The 18,994-nt window shown below is 47.7% G+C and overlaps 1 protein-coding gene across 1 annotated transcript; it reads left to right on the top strand.

Moving 5' to 3' along the window:
• The first annotated feature begins 9,860 nt into the window (after nucleotides 1-9,860).
• On the top strand, nucleotides 9,861-12,253 carry LOC147116347 (metallothionein-like). Its single transcript, XM_085991202.1, has 3 exons — nucleotides 9,861-10,617; nucleotides 10,815-10,892; nucleotides 11,973-12,253. Exons 1-3 carry the CDS (start codon nucleotides 10,584-10,586, stop codon nucleotides 12,065-12,067), a joined length of 207 nt encoding a protein of 68 aa, XP_085847328.1. The 5' UTR covers nucleotides 9,861-10,583; the 3' UTR covers nucleotides 12,068-12,253.
• The last annotated feature ends 6,741 nt before the right edge of the window (nucleotides 12,254-18,994 follow it).

Below are 18,994 nucleotides of genomic sequence, written 5' to 3'. Positions count from 1 at the left end.
ACATATCAGGGAGGGGGAGAAGTTCCTGGACTCTATGTTTCAGGAGATGGTCACACCTATGAAGTTAATTACTGCAGATGTAGTCCATGGTCAGGAACAGGACGGTGTGACTACAAGTGAGGAAGGTACAGGGATCCAGGATGTAGTGTTGAAGGAGACGCAGCCCTTGTTCTTGTCCAGCAGGATCGAGGTTCTTACTCCCTGTGAGGGTGGGAGCGGGGACTGCAGGGAGGATGAGCAACCTGGCCACAGCACCGTGGTACAGGGGGCCATTCAAGTGGAGGAAGTAAAAAGAAATGTTGTAGTGGTAGGGGATAGTATCATTAGGGGGATAGATAGGGTTCTCTGCAGTCAAGAGCGGGAGTCCCGAAGGCTGTGTTGCCTGCCTAGTGCCAGGGTTAAGGACATCTCTTCTGGGCTGGAAAGAAACTTGGAGTGGGAGGGGGAGGATCCAGTTGTCGTGGTCCATGTTGGTACAAACGACGTAGATAGGACAAGGAAGACGGTTCTGTTAAAGGAGTATGAGCAGCTAGGGGTCAAATTAAAAAACAGAACCTCAAGGGTAATAATCTCTGGGTTATTACCTGAGCCACGAGCGAATTTGGCTCGGATAAATAAAATTAAAGAGTTAAATGCGTAGCTCAAAGACTGGTGTGGGAGAAATGGGTTTTGCTTCTTGGGACACTGGCACCAGTACTGGGACAGGAGGGAGCTGTTCTGTTGGGACGGACTCCACTTGGCCAGTGCTGGGACTAGAGTCCTGGCGAATCATATAACTAGGGCTGTAGAGAGGGCTTTAAACTAATTAGTGGGGGGGAGGTTTCTAGAGAGCAAATAATAGAAATGACAACAGAGAAGGTCATAGACTTAGGTAGCAGTGGGGGAATTAAAAAACAGAACGTGTCAGGAAGGGACAGAAGGTATGGAGTAAAAAGTAAAGTACTAAAAAGGGAAAAAACAGTAACTAAGTGTTACAAAACATATTTGAAAGTTCTTTATCTGAATCCACGTAGCATTCATAACAAAATGAATGAGTTAACGGCACAAATAATGACATATGGGTATGATCTTGTGGTCATTACAGAAACATGGCTGCAGGGTGACCATGACTGGGAATTAAACATACCAGGTTATTTAACAATCAGGAAGGACAGGCAGGAAGGGAGAGGAGGTGGTGTGGCTATGTTAATAAAGGAAGGAATCACTATAATACAGAGAAATGATATTGGGTCAAAGGAGCAGGATAGTGAAACAGTTTGGGTGGAGATAAGGAATAATAAGGGGAAAAAAACACTAGTGGGTGTAGTCTATAGGCCTCCGAACAGTTGCAACTCTGTTGGACGGAGTATTAATCAGGAAATAGTTGAGGCTTGTAATAAGGGAACAGCTATAATTATGGGGGATTTTAATTATCATATTAACTGGACAAATCAAATTGGGCAGAGCAGCCTTGAGGATGAGTTCATTGAGTGTATTAGGGATGGGTTTCTTGAGCAGTATGTAACTGAACCGACCAGGGGGCAAGCAACCTTAGATTTGGTCCTGTGTAATGAGACAGGATTAATTAAAAATGTCCTAGTAAAGGATCCCCTTGGAATGAGTGACCATAACATGGTTGAGTTCCATATTCAATTAGACGGTGAGAAGGTTGGATCTCAAACAAGCGTGCTGAGCTTGAATAAAGGAGACTATGAAGGTATGAGAGCGGAATTAATTAGAGTGGACTGGGAAAATAGATTAAAGGGTAAGACGGTACATGACCAGTGGTGTACATTTAAGGAGTTATTTTACAACTTCCAAAAAAAATATATACCACTGAGGAAAAAAGGGTGTAAAAGAAAAGATAGCCATCCGTGGCTAAGTAAAGTAATTAAGGATAGTATCCGACTAAAAACAAGGGCATATAAGGTAGCCAAATCTAGTGGGAGGATGGAAGATTGGGAAGTCTTTAAAAGACAGCAAAAAATATCTAAAAGATTGATTAAGAAAGGGAAGATAGATTATGAAAGTAAATTAGCAAAAAATATAAAAACAGACAGTAAAAGTTTCTATAGTTATATAAAAAGAAAAAGGGTGGCTAAAGTAAATGTTGGTCCCTTAGAGGATGAGACCGGGAAATTAATGGTGGGAAACATGGAGATGGCAAAAACACTGAACAATTATTTTGTATCAGTCTTTACAGTAGAGGACAATAAGAATATCCCAACACTGGACAAACAGGGGGCTCTAGGGGGGGGAGGAACTAAATACGATTAAAATCACTAAGGAAGTGGTACTTGGTAAAATAATGGGACTCAAGGCGGATAAATCCCCTGGACCTGATGGCTTGCATCCTAGGGTCTTGAGGGAAGTAGCGGTAGGGATTGTGGATGCATTGGTAATAATTTTCCAAAACTCCCTGGACTCAGCAAAGGTCCCGGCAGATTGGAAAACTGCTAATGTAACACCCTTATTTAAAAAGCGTAGTAGGCAGAAGGCTGGAAACTATAGACCTGTTAGCCTAACATCTGTGGTTGGTAAAATGTTAGAGTCCATTATTAAGGAGACAGTAACGGGACATTTGGATAAACATAATTTAACAGGACAGAGTCAGCATGGTTTCATGAAGGGGAAGTCATGTTTGACAAATTTGCTTGAGTTTTTTGAGGAAGTAACATACAGGGTGGATAAAGGGGAACCAGTGGACGTAGTGTATTTAGACTTCCAAAAGGCATTTGACAAGGTGCCACACAAAAGATTATTGCTCAAGATAAAAAATCACGGGATTGGGGGTAATATTCTGGCGTGGGTGGAGGATTGGCTCTCTAACAGAAAGCAGAGAGTTGGGATAAATGGTTCGTTCTCAGATTGGCAACCAGTAACTAGTGGTGTTCCGCAGGGGTCAGTGCTGGGTCCCCAACTCTTTACAATCTATATTAACGATTTGGAGGAGGGGACCGAGTGTAACATATCAAAATTTGCAGATGATACAAAGATGGGACGGAAATTAGTGAGTGAGGAGGACATAAAAAACCTGCAAAGGGACATAGACAGGCTAAGTAAGTGGGCAGAGATTTGGCAGATGGAATACAATACTGGAAAGTGTGAGGTTATGCACTTTGGCAGGAAAAATCATAGAGCAAGTTATTATCTTAATGGCAAGAAACTGGAAAGTACTGTAGTACAAAGGGATCTGGGGGTCCTGGTGCATGAAACTCAAAAAGTTAGTATGCAGGTGCAGCAAGTGATTAAGAAGGCCAATGGAATGTTGGCTTTTATTGCTAGGGGGATGGAATATAAAAACAGGGAGGTATTGCTGCAGTTGTACAAGGTATTGGTGAGACCGCACCTGGAATACTGCATACAGTTTTGGTGTCCATACTTAAGAAAAGACATACTTGCTCTCGAGTCAGTACAAAGAAGGTTCACTCGGTTAATCCCGGGGATGAGGGGGTGGTCATATGAGGAGAGGTTGAGTAGATTGGGACTCTACTCATTGGAGCTCAGAAGAATGAGAGGCGATCTTATTGAAACATATAAGATTGTGAAGGGGCTTGATCGGGTGGATGCGGTGAGGATGTTCCCAATGATGGGTGAAACTAGAACTAGGGGGCATAATCTTAAAATAAGGGGCTGCTCATTCAAAACTGAGATGAGGAGAAACTTCTTCACTCAGAGGGTGGTAGGTTTGTGGAATTTGCTGCCCCAGAAAGCTGTGGAAGCTACATCATTAAATAAATTTAAAACAGAAATAGGTAGTTTCCTAGAAGTAAAGGGAATTAAGGGTTACGGGGAGCGGGCAGGAAATTGGACATGAGTCTAGGTTCGGAATGGTCATGGCCCTGTGGGTAGTGGAGTGGGCCCAGGGGCCGTGTAGCCTTGTTCTGCTCCTACTGTGTTCTAATTCTGTGTTAGATTTCAGGAGATGGTTTTATTCCTGTTCCTGGCTGGGGTGGAGATCGTCTTTACAGAAGGTAAGTAATGTAGAAAATATAGGGACAGAGTGATCTCCTGGAAGAATTTCGATCGCCTAGATGGGTCGGAGAGGAATTTCCCAGATTTTTTTCTCCCAAATTGGCCATTGTGTCTTATCTGGTTTTTCGCCTCTCCCAGGAGATCACATGGGTTCGGGTGGATGCAGAGTGATAGAAGATTTGAGGTTAGGATCAGATCAGCCATGATCTTATTGAATGGTGGAGCAGGCTCGAGGGGCCGATTGGCCTACTCCTGCTCCTATTTCTTATGTTCTTATGTTCTTAAAAAAGAAATAAATACAAAAAAAACAATATTATGCTAGCATGTGCTTTTTTGGGCAAAATTCCCAAAATTCCCAAGCTAAATTTCCCGTGGAAAATGTCCGGAAATTTACCGGAAATTTACCGGAAACTTTCCATCCCTTTGCAACCCTACTCACAACACGGCCCCAAAAGATTTCTCAATAACAGCAATTTCCCAACATTTGCCGTGGAATCGCCGGGTGTCTGAGCGTCTGCAACACGTTTCACACCCACGGTCTGGGGGAGGCCAGGACTGCACGTTCTGTTTGAAGTTTATTGACCGATTTCACTGGGGAGGGGATTATTTTGGCCAAAGGATAAAAACAGCCTCTAAATGGGAGCTGTGTTAATAGGAGACGCCTGTTTTGAAAGTCTGGATTTAAAACACAATTTTGGTCCTAATTGCTGATTACAATAATTTGAACTTGCCTGGAGGCGCTGAACCAGAAACCTGCAGCTTTAGCACATACTGATTAGAAGCAACTTTTGTGGAACAGTACCGGAGAGCTCCTTACACCCACTTCCAATGAAGGGTAAAGTGCTCGGGCTGGCTCACAGCAGCCTGTTTCAGGAGGGCTCAGGGACCGAGGGAGGCGGCACTGGGGGTCCAGAGGAGGAGGGATGTCCTAAAGCCCACTGGGGAAAAGATGTCACCTTGCCCTCCTGTCCCTCTCTCCTGCAGCAGCTGGTACTGCACTGCTTGTCCTCCTCCCATTCCTTGCCCAGACCAAGGGGGACCCCGAGCAAAATGCCCATGACCAAGCACTCTCTTTCCCAAATAAATGTTGCTTGCGTGATGGTGAAGTCTTGACAGAGTGTCCCAGAAAGTCACCTGAAGTGTTTCCAGAGTCCTCTTAACAGCTCCAGCAGCCCGGTGCGGAGGGGAGCGGGCAGATCGGAGGACCTCCTCGTAGGATTGCTCCTGGGCCTGGCGAAAGCCATAAACAGCTCCAGGCAGCGGGCGGTCGAGAGGGTCCCTCTTTTGGTAGGACCAGTCAAAAATAAACAAATAGACTAACTAATAAAACTTTAAATAACGGTCGAGAGGGTCATTCGGCCCAATTGCCTGCCTCTCTTCCGCAGCTATGTTCGCGCCCAGGTGGCCCTGGAGATGGAGCACGCGGTGTCCGCCGGCACGCTTGAGGCCTTCCGAGACCAGTGGGCATCGCAGGGACTGGAGTGCATCATCACCCCGGGCAATGTAATTAAATAAAACATCAAATTAAATTATAAAGTTCTGTTAATTTTCAGTTAATTTGGTTCAATAAAAAGAGCAATGGTTATGAAATGTTGAGTATCCCTTTAAGTGGTGAGTATCCCTTTAAGTCATGTTTGAAATCCAATGCAGTGGTTAATCGCAAACAGCTGGTCGCTGTTAGGAGAGGCTGTTAGTTGAAGTGCTAGTGCAGCCTTTTTAATGAGCACTTATTGGCATTTTAAGTGACAATCAGCTGTTTAACGATCCTTCAGGCGGCCGTTCCTCGCGCCGGCTTCAACTCCTTTACCAAGTTGGTGTCTTGCACTAAACATGGGCTAAACTGGTGTTTTCGATCTATTTCATTTCCTTTCCAGTTTTGTAAGGGGTTTTCTTGGGTCTCTCTCTCTGGTGAGACCTCTCTCTCTTTTGCACAGTAATTTACCGAGTGGTTCGACCCACTCACCCCTTAGGTTCTGTACACTGGACTTTGAGGCAGGAACTACAATGCAGAGAATACTCTGTAGACCAAATTTAATGAAACGAAGTGAAATTTTATTGCATAAAGGAAAAAATTGAATGTAAGCCAAAATAAGGTACATGGGAGGGGAAAACAAAATCATAATACAGTACTAATCAATATATCCACAGGCATATTATACTTTACAAGGTTCATCATGAAATAGGGAAACACACGGAACATCGAGGGACAACAACTCTTTGTTAATTATCCCCTAAAATGCCCACCCCCTAAACCTAGCTAGATTAGATTATGAGGGGCCAGAAACATGCTCACCCGTCCCAGTTAGAAAATAGAGGTTTTTGAAGTCTGCATTTTGGTCCTCTCAGGCGTCCTGTCTCCACGTGGTCAGCGGAACGCAGCGGGCTGCGACACACTCTTTTCTCCCTCGAGGCAATGGACACGGACAGGCTGGATGTTAGCAGGCCTGGACATCGGCGTGGAGAGAGCCCAACTGTTTGACCATTTTCATAAGGTCTCTTCTTGGAGGGTCGCCGTCTTTTCGTCTTGTCAATGGCCCGGGGTTTGTCGATGATCTCCCGATAGTTACCCCGGGTCTGGGCGCTGACTTGATCTTCCCTCTCGAACCTCTCTCTTCGAACTCGAACCTCGATCCTCGGTCATCTGAACCCGATCCTCTCCTCGATCGTCTCAGCTCGAACCTCTGAACTCGAACGTCTTCCGATTCTCTGAACTCCTGATAGCTACCCCAGGTCTCCAATTATACTTCTCATCGAGGCCCTTATCTCCCGCCATATCAAGGTTAGTCTTTGTTTAACTTTTGGCGGGCTTGTAGCACAGAGGGGTAGTCATTGTGTTTAAAGTACTTTCGGGATGGCCGGTAACTGCCATCTCTGGTCTGGAATGACCTTGTATTGTCTTTAATGGGTCTTGATAACCCCCTTTGAACTTGAAGCTGTTTCCCTTTGTCTGGGTAAACATTTTGATGGCCTTTATCTACAGGCCGATCTGATTGGATCTGCATCCAATCCATATGTATGGGGCTCTGTCTGGTTTCGCATTCTCCGAAATTGCATTCCAGAACTTACTGTGGGCCGAATCCACAAAAGCTGTCTGTGGACTGCAGGAACCATTTTAAAATGTCCCAAAAAGCTGGTCACGGGGTCTGGTGGCCATTTTGTATGCCCCTTTTCCTGGGCTTCTTTTAAAACAGTCTTTAAAATTAAGGCCTTTTCTGCCAATAGACCCTTATAGGACAATGTTCAATTTTGCGAATCCTAATTTTGAAAAAGGGTTAGACCCAAAACGTCGACTCTAATTTCTCTCCACGGATGTTGCCTGGCCTGCTGAGTTTTTCCAGCATTTTCTGTTGTTATTTCGGATTTCCAGCATCTGCAGTATTTTGCTATCATTTCAGATTAAGACCCTGGTTTAACCCTTTCTTTACCTCTTTAGCACCTAAAGTATTCGGTGAAAATCTCCCCCATGATATTTTTTAGTTTGTGTGTTTCTGATTGCTCGCCCAGATCCTGTGTCCCAGAGATTTTCCCACTTGCCCCAATATCTACGAGAGATTCCATTGATAAAGTGCTTTCAGTGCAGCACGATTCAAAGCCAGTGTCTGGAGAGGTGAGAATTGCCCACTTGTCTGGTCAGTGTGAGGAGCCAGGAACACGTGACCTTTGAACCGTGTGCACTTCCTGACTGTTTAAAGACTGAACTACACTGGAGTTTGTTTTTAGTCACTCTGTAAATATTTAGAATTAGAAATGACCTGATCTAAATTGCTGTTATTGAGAAATCTTTTGGGGCCGTGTTGTGAGTGAAGGAGACGGGTGCAATTCAAACCTTCAGCCGCTGACTCACTTCGGTGCTCCGGGTGCATTCTGCCCGGACCGACCCGCCCCTTCCCCGGTTTTGCCGCCGATTCCCCACCGATCACAACCCCATAAAACTTTACTACTTGTTTAAAGATCCTCACATTGTGGTTCCAGTGTCGGGGCCAACTCTGACTCTAACTATGGGGGGAATATTAACCTAAAAAAAATGGGTGGGGTGAGTGGGCATGGGGGAAGTTAAAGTCTTAAAAATCTGAATCCGCACCAGAACCCGCCTCCAACCCACCCCTACTTCCCGTTTTAACGGCGGCGGGCGATCAAACTGCTGCCAGGAGGCAGGTCGTGTATTTATAAATAATATAATGGGACTGGAAACATCTTTAACCTCCATTTTGAATTTAACTTTAGCTGGTCGGGCTTTGCACGCCTCGTGAATCCCACCCGCTAAACTTAGACAAAGACTGCTGGATGCAGGAGTTAAGTGCCTGTACACCTACCTCCCGGATCCAGGGTCCCTGTTTCACCCACCCCCCGCGATCGGAGACCTCCCCCCTCCCCCACCACGAGGCCTCTGATTTCCCACCCTGCCATCAGGCCTCGGACTGCGCCCCCTGCCCTCAGGCCTCGGACGCGCCCCCTGCCCTCGGGCCTCGGACCGCGCCCCCTGCCCTCGGGCCTCGGACCGCGCCCCCTGCCCTCGGGCCTCGGACCGCGCCCCCTGCCCTCAGGCGTCGGACCGCGCCCCCTGCCCTCGGACCGCGCCCCCTGCCCTCGGGCCTCGGACCGCGCCCTCTGCCCTCAGGCCTCGGACCGCGCCCTCTGCCCTCAGGCCTCGAACTGCACCCCCTCCATAACATCACCTGCTTACAGCCCTACCTCATCCCAAAATTCTGCTGAAACCCTCGTCCAAGCCTTTGTCACCTCGAGACTCCACAATCCCAAATCTCTAACAGCTGGTCTGCCATTCAGTGAGTGCATCTGTAAATGTCAACTCTTCCAATCCTCTGCTGCCTGTATCCTATCCTGCACCAGTTCCTGCTCCTGATCACTCATGGATTGGCTCACGGTCATTCTCATCCTCATGTTTAAATCCCTTCATGGCCTCACGCTTCCCTATCTCTGCAATCTGCTCGAGTCCTGTAACACCACCAACCCACCCCCTCCAAAACAAAACTTTGTTCTTCTGACTCTAGACTCTTGTGCATCTCCATGTCCCATCCTTCACCAATTGGTGGCTGTGCCTTCAGCAGGCTAGGTCACAGCAGGCTAGGTCACATGCTCCGCAATTCCCTTCCTAAACCTCTCCGCCTCTCCCGCCTCCTTTAAGTCCCTTTTGTTCACCCTCCACACACCTCCTTCCTTCTCTGGGTGTCCATTCTTTTGTTAACCTCGGGACCTTTCCGATGTTGAAGACACTGCCAATACAAACTTTTGTTGCAGATATCAAGGCAAGCGGAAAGTCTCTCTGGAACACACGGAGCTGAGGATGACTTGTGTAAGGGGTTTTCTCCCATACTGGTCCCCCGTTACACACAGTTCTTGGACGTCAGGATTTATAAGAACAAAATACACACGGTACAGGGTTTTGGCTCAACCTTTGATTCGTTCGTTTATTGAACACACACACAATTACTTCCCTAGTATAAATCCCTACAATTTATATCAGGCTAACAACCCCAAAATACAAACCCCTATGACACAGTTAAACCCGTCTGCGATTTGACTGTTACATATAAAGTTACCCAGGCTCAATCACAAAACCCTTATTGTGATCTGACTGAAACTCACAAACTTACTCAGACTCAATCAAAAAAGCCCCCTCTATGATTTGGTTGAAACATACAATCACCACTCCCGATCGGCTGTCTCTTGGAGTTGATTGTCGGCCTGAATCTTTCTGTTCGCTGTTCTGCCGTCGGCTTCCCACACCACTGTCTTCGAAGTGATCTTACTTTAAACCAAAACTAACTTGCAGTATTTCCTGGCCCCCTTCTGAGTATACGATTCGTTTCAAAATGTGTGAATTATCCATTGATTTGAGATATCTTTCTGACAATGCAACCCTCCCAAAGTGAGTGCATATGCGAGGCTGTTGGTTTCTATTAGCATTCGTATTCAAAAGGTTCGAGGCCCGGCCCATTGTCTAGGCCTGCACTGCAACTAGTTATTCGGGGGCCATGGTCTAAGGTGGACAATGTAACCCTTAAGGTAAATGAAGATGCGAATGTTCTTGTTCAGAAGCATTCGTATTTTAGATTGTCTGTGATCCAGTCGTAGTTTCGGCTGCAATGTTTGAATTAACACTTTATTGCCGAGCCCATTTTGCTGGCACTGCAGTTCTGGGTTTTTATATTTCATAGTCCAATTTTTACCGTTGGGGGGAGGAACGGATCCTACACTTGGGAGAGCAATCTACAACACAGAAACTAACAAATACCTAGAGTGAAATCGGTCAATAAACCTCAAACAGAAAGTGCAGTCCTGGCCTCCCCCAGACCGTGGGTGTGAAACGTGTTGCAGACGCTCAGACACCCGGCGATTCCACGGGAAATGTTGGGAAATTGCTGTTATTGAGAAATCTTTTGGGGCCGTGTTGTGAGTGAAGGAGACGGGTGCAATTCAAACCTTCAGCCGCTGACTCACTTCGGTGTCCCGGGTGCATTCTGCCCGGACCGACCCGCCCCTTCCCCGGTTTTGCAGCCGGTTCCCCACCGATCACAACCCCATAAAACTCGGCTCCGATTCAGCAAAGGGCACCAGATCGAGAAGCGCTGATTGGGTGAGGGCTGGAAGCTGAAGAAGTTGTTAGTGAAATGTCTGACTCGAAGCCCTGTGTCTGCCTGGATGGTGAGTGGTGACTAGTGCAGTCCTTTCAGCACAGTGTCCCGGCTCAGTCTCACTGAGGTGGAGCAGGATTGGAGGGCAGGCTCTTTATTAAAGTAACTGCAGAACAGAATGGGACAAAGAGCCGGGGCTCCTCCACACCGGGGCATTTCTCCGGGTTTGAACCTTAACTCAAATGTCTTTGTTTTTCCTGTTTTCAGGATCCTGCTCCTGTGAACAAACCTGCAGGTGCTCCGACTGCCGATGTCCCACCAGCAAAGCTGGACGCTGCCAGAAAAGTGAGTAACTGTGGGACTGTTTACAGTTCCTCACATTGTATTTCTGTGACGGATAGTTCTGGGCAGAACTGAGAGAGGACCAGAATAGAAAAGTACAAGGTCCCCGGGCTTTCACTCCAATCAGTTTGGAACCAGTGTCGGGACTTAACTTAAACCTAACCCTAACTCTGACCCTAATCCCAAGTCTAACCAGCAAGACTCTGAACCTAACCCTAAAATACACCAACCCAAAATAATCAACCCTAGTCCTAATCCTGCCCCTAAACCCGAACCAGATTTACCCTATTTCCAGGATTCAGACCTTGCCTCCAATCGCAACACCTAATACTTAAATCAACCCAGGAAATTCAAATAAACGGCACCCGCTGAGCAAAGACCCTAATGTCGGGACCATAATCTGCTGGGGAATGCTCACTGACCAGATGGAGTGAGTCCGGTGGGTTGGTGCTCCGATCTTCAGGCTGCTCCAATTGGTGGGACTGTAACTGAGATGCTCAGTATCGCCACCTATTGAACTAAATTAATCATTAAAGTCACCATTTCGCTTATCAGATAGGACAGAAGTTCTTCACCTAAAAAAGTTTAGTCCACTGCTGCTACATTGCTGTGGATGCTATTTTTTACCCAGGATTTACAGCAGTAACCGCAGCTTGCATTTATGCAGCATCTCTTAATGTAGAAACACATCTCAAGGTGTTTCACAGAGGAGGAAATGAGGGCGCATCCTGAACAGGGGAACAGCAGCGTTTAATCGAGCTCACAGCAATGGAATCCCAGCCCCTGAAACATCCACATGTGAAACTAGCTGGCGGGAAGTTCTACCCTGAAGAGCTGATCTCTGAACAGTGGGTGGGACAGACTGATGAGATCACAAGCTCCCGAATCTTACCCCCAATGCAGCAGCTGACAGACTGACAGGCAGGGCTTCTGAGGTGGGGCATCTTCAGACGGGTTACTTGGAGATATGGCACAGATTAGTTTATTAGGGAGGAGCTGAGTGCTGCAATGGGAGGGTCTGGGGCTGTTTCACTGAACTCATTAATTGTTCCTGATTTCTGCCTTTGCCCTCTCCTCTCTCAGGTTGCTGCTCTTGCTGTCCTGCAGGATGCACGAACTGCGCCAATGGCTGTGTGTGTAAAGGGAAAACCTCCAACAAATGTAGCTGCTGCTCCTGAACAACAGGCCCTTCAGGCCCAATATAGAAAGTATTGTCCATATGTACTGTATTACACAGGCCGCATGTCCTCAGTAATCTCTGTCCTGATGAGTTGTCTGTTTATATAAACTCATGAAAAGTGAATTCATTGTTTTTGGAATAATCCCTTTTTGTATCTGTAAATTAAAAAACTATTTCAATCCTGTGATCAGTGCCATTCTCTTCATTAAATAAGTGATGTTCCTAATGACAGCACATTGTGTAGGGAACAAGTTGTAGTGTCCGTGTGTTGATAAAGACACTGAAGACAGGAGTTGGTTCATATGTATTTACTAAGCAAAGTCTGGGGGGGGGTTCTAACGCATATACACAATATACAGGCTTATATAGCCCGAGTGGCAATTACTGGCATTACAGCACACCTGGGGCTCTTAAAGGCACATACACCACAATTCCTCCACTTTTAGCTAACCAGTACATCATATTTTAAGTAATTATTAATTACATGTTATAAGCAAAATAATATACATTGCTGTAGTTAATTAATTATAAGTTAGTCTCTCAGGAGGCTTCCAGACTCGGTCTGGATAACGCCTCGAGGGTGTAGTAGTTTCTGGTGGTGCAGTAGGTTCTTCTGCCAAGGCTGATTCGGCTTGAATGCCAGTGTCGGGTTCATCGGGTTCCAGTATCACCGGATCGGAGGTAGATATGGGTATCTCTACTTCATTGTTAGATGTATAGAGTTGTGGTGTAGGTTGTCCCTTTTCGGATGACTTTATGATTTGGTCAGCATGGCGCCTTATTATGCTTTCTCCGATGTCCACGGTACACCTCAGTGGTCCTAGTCATGTGCAGATAGTTCCAGGCTGCCATTTCTCGGTACGGTAGTCCCGGGCCAAAACTTGTTGACCTATCTGGAAGGTTCTAGTTGGCCTTTCATTCATGCCTTGAAACTGCCGGTTCTCCATGTCCCTTCTGATGTTGGGCTTGACCAAATCCAACCGGCATCTTAGGTTTCTATTGAAGAACATCATGGCGGGAGTTTGGTTGGTAACCATATGTGTTGCATTCCTGTATGCGAATAAGAAGTTATCCACCTTGTGCTGAAGTTTTATGTCTTCATTACCCATGGCCTTTATGGCCTTCTTGAAGGTCTGGACAAACCTTTCAGCCAATCCATTGGTGGCGGGATGGTATGGGGCGGACGTGTAGTGCTTAACCCCATTGTTTTTTAAGAACTTTCTGAATTCTTCAGGCACAAATTGCGGTCCATTATCAGAACATATCTGTTCTGGCAGCCCATTCCTGGCAAATATGGTCCTTAATACTGTGATGGCTTTTTCCGTGGTGGTGGAGGACATCTTTATTACCTCCGGCCACTTGGAGTGTGCATCAACCGCAATTAAGAACATTGAGTCCATAAATGGACCAGCAAAGTCGATGTGCACCCTTTGCCAGGGAGATGAGGGCCACTCCCATGGATGTAGAGGGGCTTGTGGTGGAGCGTTTTGGACCTTCTGGCATCCTAGGCAGCTCTTGGTCATTTCTTCGATGTCTCCATTGATACCTGGCCACCATACAAACGCCCTAGCTAGGTTCTTCATTTTCACTCCACCCAGATGCCCCTCGTGAAGCTCCTTTAGCACTTTATCCTGGAGTTTGGGTGGAATCACCACTCTGGATCCACACATCAAGGTTCCTCGGCACACTGACAGCTGTTCTCTTCTTTGCGAGAATGCTGGCAACAGTGGTTCGCCATGTGCTGGCCACCCCTTCACTGTTAAATCGTAGACCCGTGAGAGAGTCGGGTCATTTCTCATCTCCCTTTCAATGGCAGAATTTGTCACTGGTAGACATTCCACTATGGTAGAGTGGAACATCTCTACTGGGTCTACTGTAGGTGCCTCTTCTACCGTTGGCAACGGTAGGTGCGATAAACCGTCAGCATTCCCATGCTGTTTTGACCCTTTGTATTCTATGTTGTATTGGTGTGCCCCTAGAAAAAGGGACCACCTCTGTAGCCTTTGCGCTGTCATAATGGGAACACCTTTTTTAGGGTTGAATATGGAGATGAGGGGTTGATGGTCAGTCAACAAGGTAAATTTTTGTCCGTGTAGGTAATGGTTGAATTTCTTCACTCCCCATACCAGGCTGAGTGCTTCCCTGTCGATTTGGGCATAGTTACGCTCAGCTGAGTTTAATGAGCATGACGCAAAAGCTATCGGCCTTTCTGAGCCATCAGGGAATTTATGGGATAATACTGCTCCTATGCCGTAAGGGGATGCATCGCACGCCAGTCTGATTGGCAGTGATGGGTTGTAATGAGCCAAAACTTCTTCGGATGTGATTAAGTCTTTGCATTTATGGAAGGCACGTTTACAGTCTTCGTTCCATTTCCAAATCACTCCTGTTTGTAGAAGTTCATTAAGAGGGTGTAGAAGAGTTGATAAGTTCGGTAAAAATTTATGATAGTAATTTATTAATCCCAGGAATGACCTTAATTGTGAGACATTTTCAGGTGCTGGGGCTTTTATAACCGCTTCAATTTTTTCAGGTGACTTATGCAATCCTTCATTATTAATTATGTGGCCACAATATGATATCTGATTTTGGAAAAATTCGCACTTGGGGCGATTCGCTTGTAGGCCCCGTTCTTTCAGCCTAGTGTACTGCACTTGTGCACTAACAATGACAATAAAAGTTGATTTGATTTGATTTGACCTGCTCCAAATTGGCAAGGTGCTCGTTGTCATTTTCTCCTGTTACAAGGATGTCGTCTAGGTAGCATTGAGTCCCCAGAATCCCTTGCAGGACTTGCTCCATAGCTCTTTGCCAGATAGCTGGAGCTGATGCTACTCCAAAAACCAGTCGATTGTACTGGTACAGGCCTTTGTGTGTGTTTATCGTGAGATACTTTTTAGAGGCCTCCTCAACCTCCATCTGTAGATATGCCTGTGCCAAGTCAATTTTGGTGAAACGTTTCCCTCCGGATAGTGAGGCAAAAATATCTTCTATCCTCGGAAGAGGATACTGTACTGTGTGAAGGACCGGGTTTACAGTCACCTTGAAGTCACCACAGATGCGAATTTTTCTCTGTTCTTCAGATTTATCTTTATTCAATGCTTTTTTCATGACTGGAACGATGGGTGTTGCCCATTCGCTCCAATCTATTTTGGATAATACGCCTGCTTTTTCCAAATTCTCCAGCTCTGCCTCAACTGCTGGACGTATTGCGTATGGCACCGGTCTTGCCTTAAAAAATTTGGGAATTGCTGCATCTTCCACTTTTATTGAGGCGGTGATGCCTTTCAAGGTTCCTAGTTTCTCTTGAAACACTTCTTTGGCGTTGGCCAAGATGTCTTTTAATCGTTCAGGTATGATGTCATCATTGTTTTTTTCCTTACTGGTCACCGTCAGGGAGTGCCAGTCTAAACGTATCTTCCTGATCCATTCACATCCCAACAACGGTGGACCACCACCTTGTAGAATGTATAAATACAACTTTTGTATTTCTTTGCCATTGTATACAACAGGCACCCTTATTTTTCCTTTGGGGTATACTTTCTGCCCCGTATATGTTTTTAAGATAATGGATGTGTCTTTTAGAGGTATATGCGAAAATAGCCTCTCGTAATCCCATCGATTTATTACGGTTAGAGCTGATCCTGTATCTAGCTCCATTTTAACTGGGGACCCTGCTATTGTGAGTGATGTGCCTCAATAAATCCGAGACTCGATGTTAGCGAAACAAAACAAGGCTTTTATTGACTTAGAAGGTAACACACAGAGGAGAATGTATCTTCCATCCAGAGGTCTGCCGTACTGGATGTGCTGCAGGCTGGGCCAGTTTACATAGGAGCCAGGTATGGGCGGAGCCCTACACACAGTACAATACAATGGAAATGAAACTGAAACCAACCACAGCCACAGGCAGAGAAATACTGATGAGTGATGAATGGAATATTTCATCACATTCACCCCTTCTATAGATTTAGTCTGTTCGGGGGTTTGATAGTCCTCTGCGACCGACGTGGCTGTTGTGGTGCCGCGGGTGTCGGCTGGGTGTCCCCGGTGGCCTCCTGGGTCTCTGCCGGGGGTGCCGCCAGGGTTGTTGAAGGGGTAGTTGGTGGGGGTACCGTTGGTCGATGTTCTTCCGGGGGTGATGAAAGAGTAGTGGGTGGGTAAGAGTTGCTGTGGTCGTTGTTGCTGCTGTTGTCGTGGTTGTTGTCGTTACCGGCGAGGGCGACGTCTTTTATGGACACGGTGTCCTCCCTTCCGTCGGCGTGCCGGACATACGCGTATTGGGGGTTGGCGTGGAGTAGGTGCACTGACTCCACGAGAGGGTTCGTCTTGTGGCCCCTCACATGCCTTCGCACGAATACCGGACCTGGGGTGGAGAGCCATGAGGGCATGGATACGCCTGAGGTGGATTTCCGGGGAAAGACAAACATTCGCTCATGAGGCGTGGCATTAGTGGCAGTACACAATAGCGACCGTATCGAATGGAGCACATCTGGGAGGACTTCCTGCCAGCGGGAGATAGGGAGGCCTTTGGTCCTTAGAGCTAGAGTGACTGCTTTCCATACTGTCCCGTTCTCTCGCTCCACTTGACCGTTACCCCGGGGGTTGTAGCTGGTGGTACGGCTCGTGGCGATCCCCCTGGACAGCATGTACTGGCGTAGCTCTTCACTCATGAAGGACGCCCCCCTATCCGTATGGATGTAGCTCGGCATACCGAACAGGCAGAACAGGCTGTTGAGGCATTTAATGACCGTGGCGCTGGTCATGTCTGGGCAGGGGAAGGCGAATGGGAAACGAGAGTATTCGTCCACAATGTTCAGGAAGTAAACATTGCGGTCAACGGACGGGAGGGGGCCCTTGAAATGTAAGCTGAGCCGCTCAAAGGGCCGTGTAGCTTTGATTAAGTGGGCTCTATCTGGGCGGTAGAACCGAGGCTTGCACTCAGCGCAAGTGCGACAGTTCCTGGTCAGGGACCGAACTTCCTCAATCGAGTAGGGTAAGTTGCGGGACTTTATGAAGTGGAACAGCCGCGTGACCCCTGGGTGGCAGAGGTCATTGTGGAGGGTCTGTAGCCGATCCCCGGTGGCGCTGGCACACATCCCTCGTGAGAGGGCGTCGGGGGATTCGTTAAGGGCCCCTGGCCGGTAAATGATGTCATAATCGAAGGTGGCGAGCTCGATCCGCCACCTAAGAATCTTATCATTTTTAATCTTCCCCCTCTGTTTATTATTGAACATAAATGCTACCGACCGCTGGTCGGTAAGTAGGGTGAAGCGTTTGCCGGCTAGGTAGTGGCGCCAGTGGCGCACTGCCTCCACGATGGCTTGGGCCTCCTTTTCTACGGAGGAGTGTCTGATCTCGGGCCCTTGGAGGGTCCTCGAGAAGAAAGCTACGGGCCGCCCCGTCTGGTTGAGGGTGGCCGCCAAGGCAAAGTCAGACGCATCACTTTCCACTTGAAAGGGAGTGTTCTCGTCCACTGCCTGTAGCGTGGCCCGCTCAATATCCTGCTCAATGCTTTTGAAGGCGGCATGGGCCTCAGCAGAGAGCGGAAAAGAGGATGCTTTCAAGAGGGGGCGGGCTTTGTCGGAGTAGTTGGGGACCCATTGGGAATAATAAGAAAATAACCCCAGGCACCTTTTCAGGGCTTTGGGAGTGTTGGGCAGGGGCAGCTCCCGTAGGGGGCGCAATCGGTCGGGGTCTGGTCCGATTTCCCCATTCTCCACCACGCTGCCTAGTATGCAGAGGCGCGTGGTGTTGTAAACGCACTTGTCCTCGTTGTAGGTGAGGTTGAGTTTTTGTGCGGTTTTCAGGAACCTCTCGAGGTTCGAGTCGTGATCCTGCTGGTTGTGACCGCAGATGGTGACGTTGTCGAGGTAGGGGAAGGTTGCCTGCAAGTGGTGGTCATCGACCATGCGGTCCATCTTCCTCTGGAAGACCGAGACCCCATTCGTCACCCCAAAGGGGACTCTGAGGAATTGGTAGGGGCGTCCGTTCGCCTCGAAGGCGGTGTACGGGCGGTCCTCTGGTCTGATAGGGAGCTGGTGGTACGCTGACTTAAGGTCGATGGTGGAGAACACCCGGTATTGGGCGATTTGGTTCACCATTTCTGATATGCGGGGTAGCGGGTAGGCGTCTAGTTGGGTGTACCTGTTGATCGTTTGGCTATAGTCGATCACCATCCGTTTCTTCTCGCTACCCCTTACCACCACCACTTGGGCGCGCCACGGGCTATTGCTGCATTCAATAACGCGCTCCTTCAGGAGCCTGTCTACCTCGGTCGCGATAAACCGCCTGTCCTCCCAGCTGTACCTCCTGCTTTTGGTCGCTATTGGCCGGCAGTTAGGGGTAAGGTTCGCGAATAGCGAAGGCGGCTTTACCTTCAGGGTAGCCAGACCGCACACTGTGAGGGGCGGCTGGGACCCACCGTAATTGAGCGTGATGCTTTGGTGGTAGCACTGGAAATCCAGGCCCAAGATCACGCTCGCACATAGATTCTTCATGATTAATACTTTAAAATTATCGTATACAGTTCCGTTAACGGACAATTGTACCGTGCAGTAACCCATAATGGTCGATGTCTGGGTTTTATCAGCCATGGAGATGGTACCCCGAGTAGGGACCACCTTTAGCGAGAGTTGTTGTACCAGTTCAGGGTGGATAAAACTCTCCGTGCTTCCACTGTCAATTAAACATTTAACCCTGCACCCGTTTACCTCGATGTCCACCATTGATTTGGATAGCGGGTGCGGCCTGGTCTGGTCCACTGTGACCGATGCCACTGTAGGGCCCTGATCGAGACAAGATGGCGTCCACGCTGTCTGCTCACAAGACGGCGGACCCCACGAGGTCGGGCAAGATGGCGTCCAAGATGGCCGCTCCCACGGCGCACACGCGGCGGTGGCGGGTTTTCCGGCGGGGTTCCCTC

The sequence above is a fragment of the Somniosus microcephalus genome, chromosome 6 (assembly GCF_052327205.1).
Source record: "Somniosus microcephalus isolate GS21.2 chromosome 6, FLI_Smic_1.0, whole genome shotgun sequence".
In the NCBI taxonomy this organism is placed as follows: domain Eukaryota; kingdom Metazoa; phylum Chordata; class Chondrichthyes; order Squaliformes; family Somniosidae; genus Somniosus; species Somniosus microcephalus.
The sequence above is the reverse complement of the archived record's forward strand: the minus strand, read 5'-3'. Positions and strand labels throughout refer to the sequence as shown.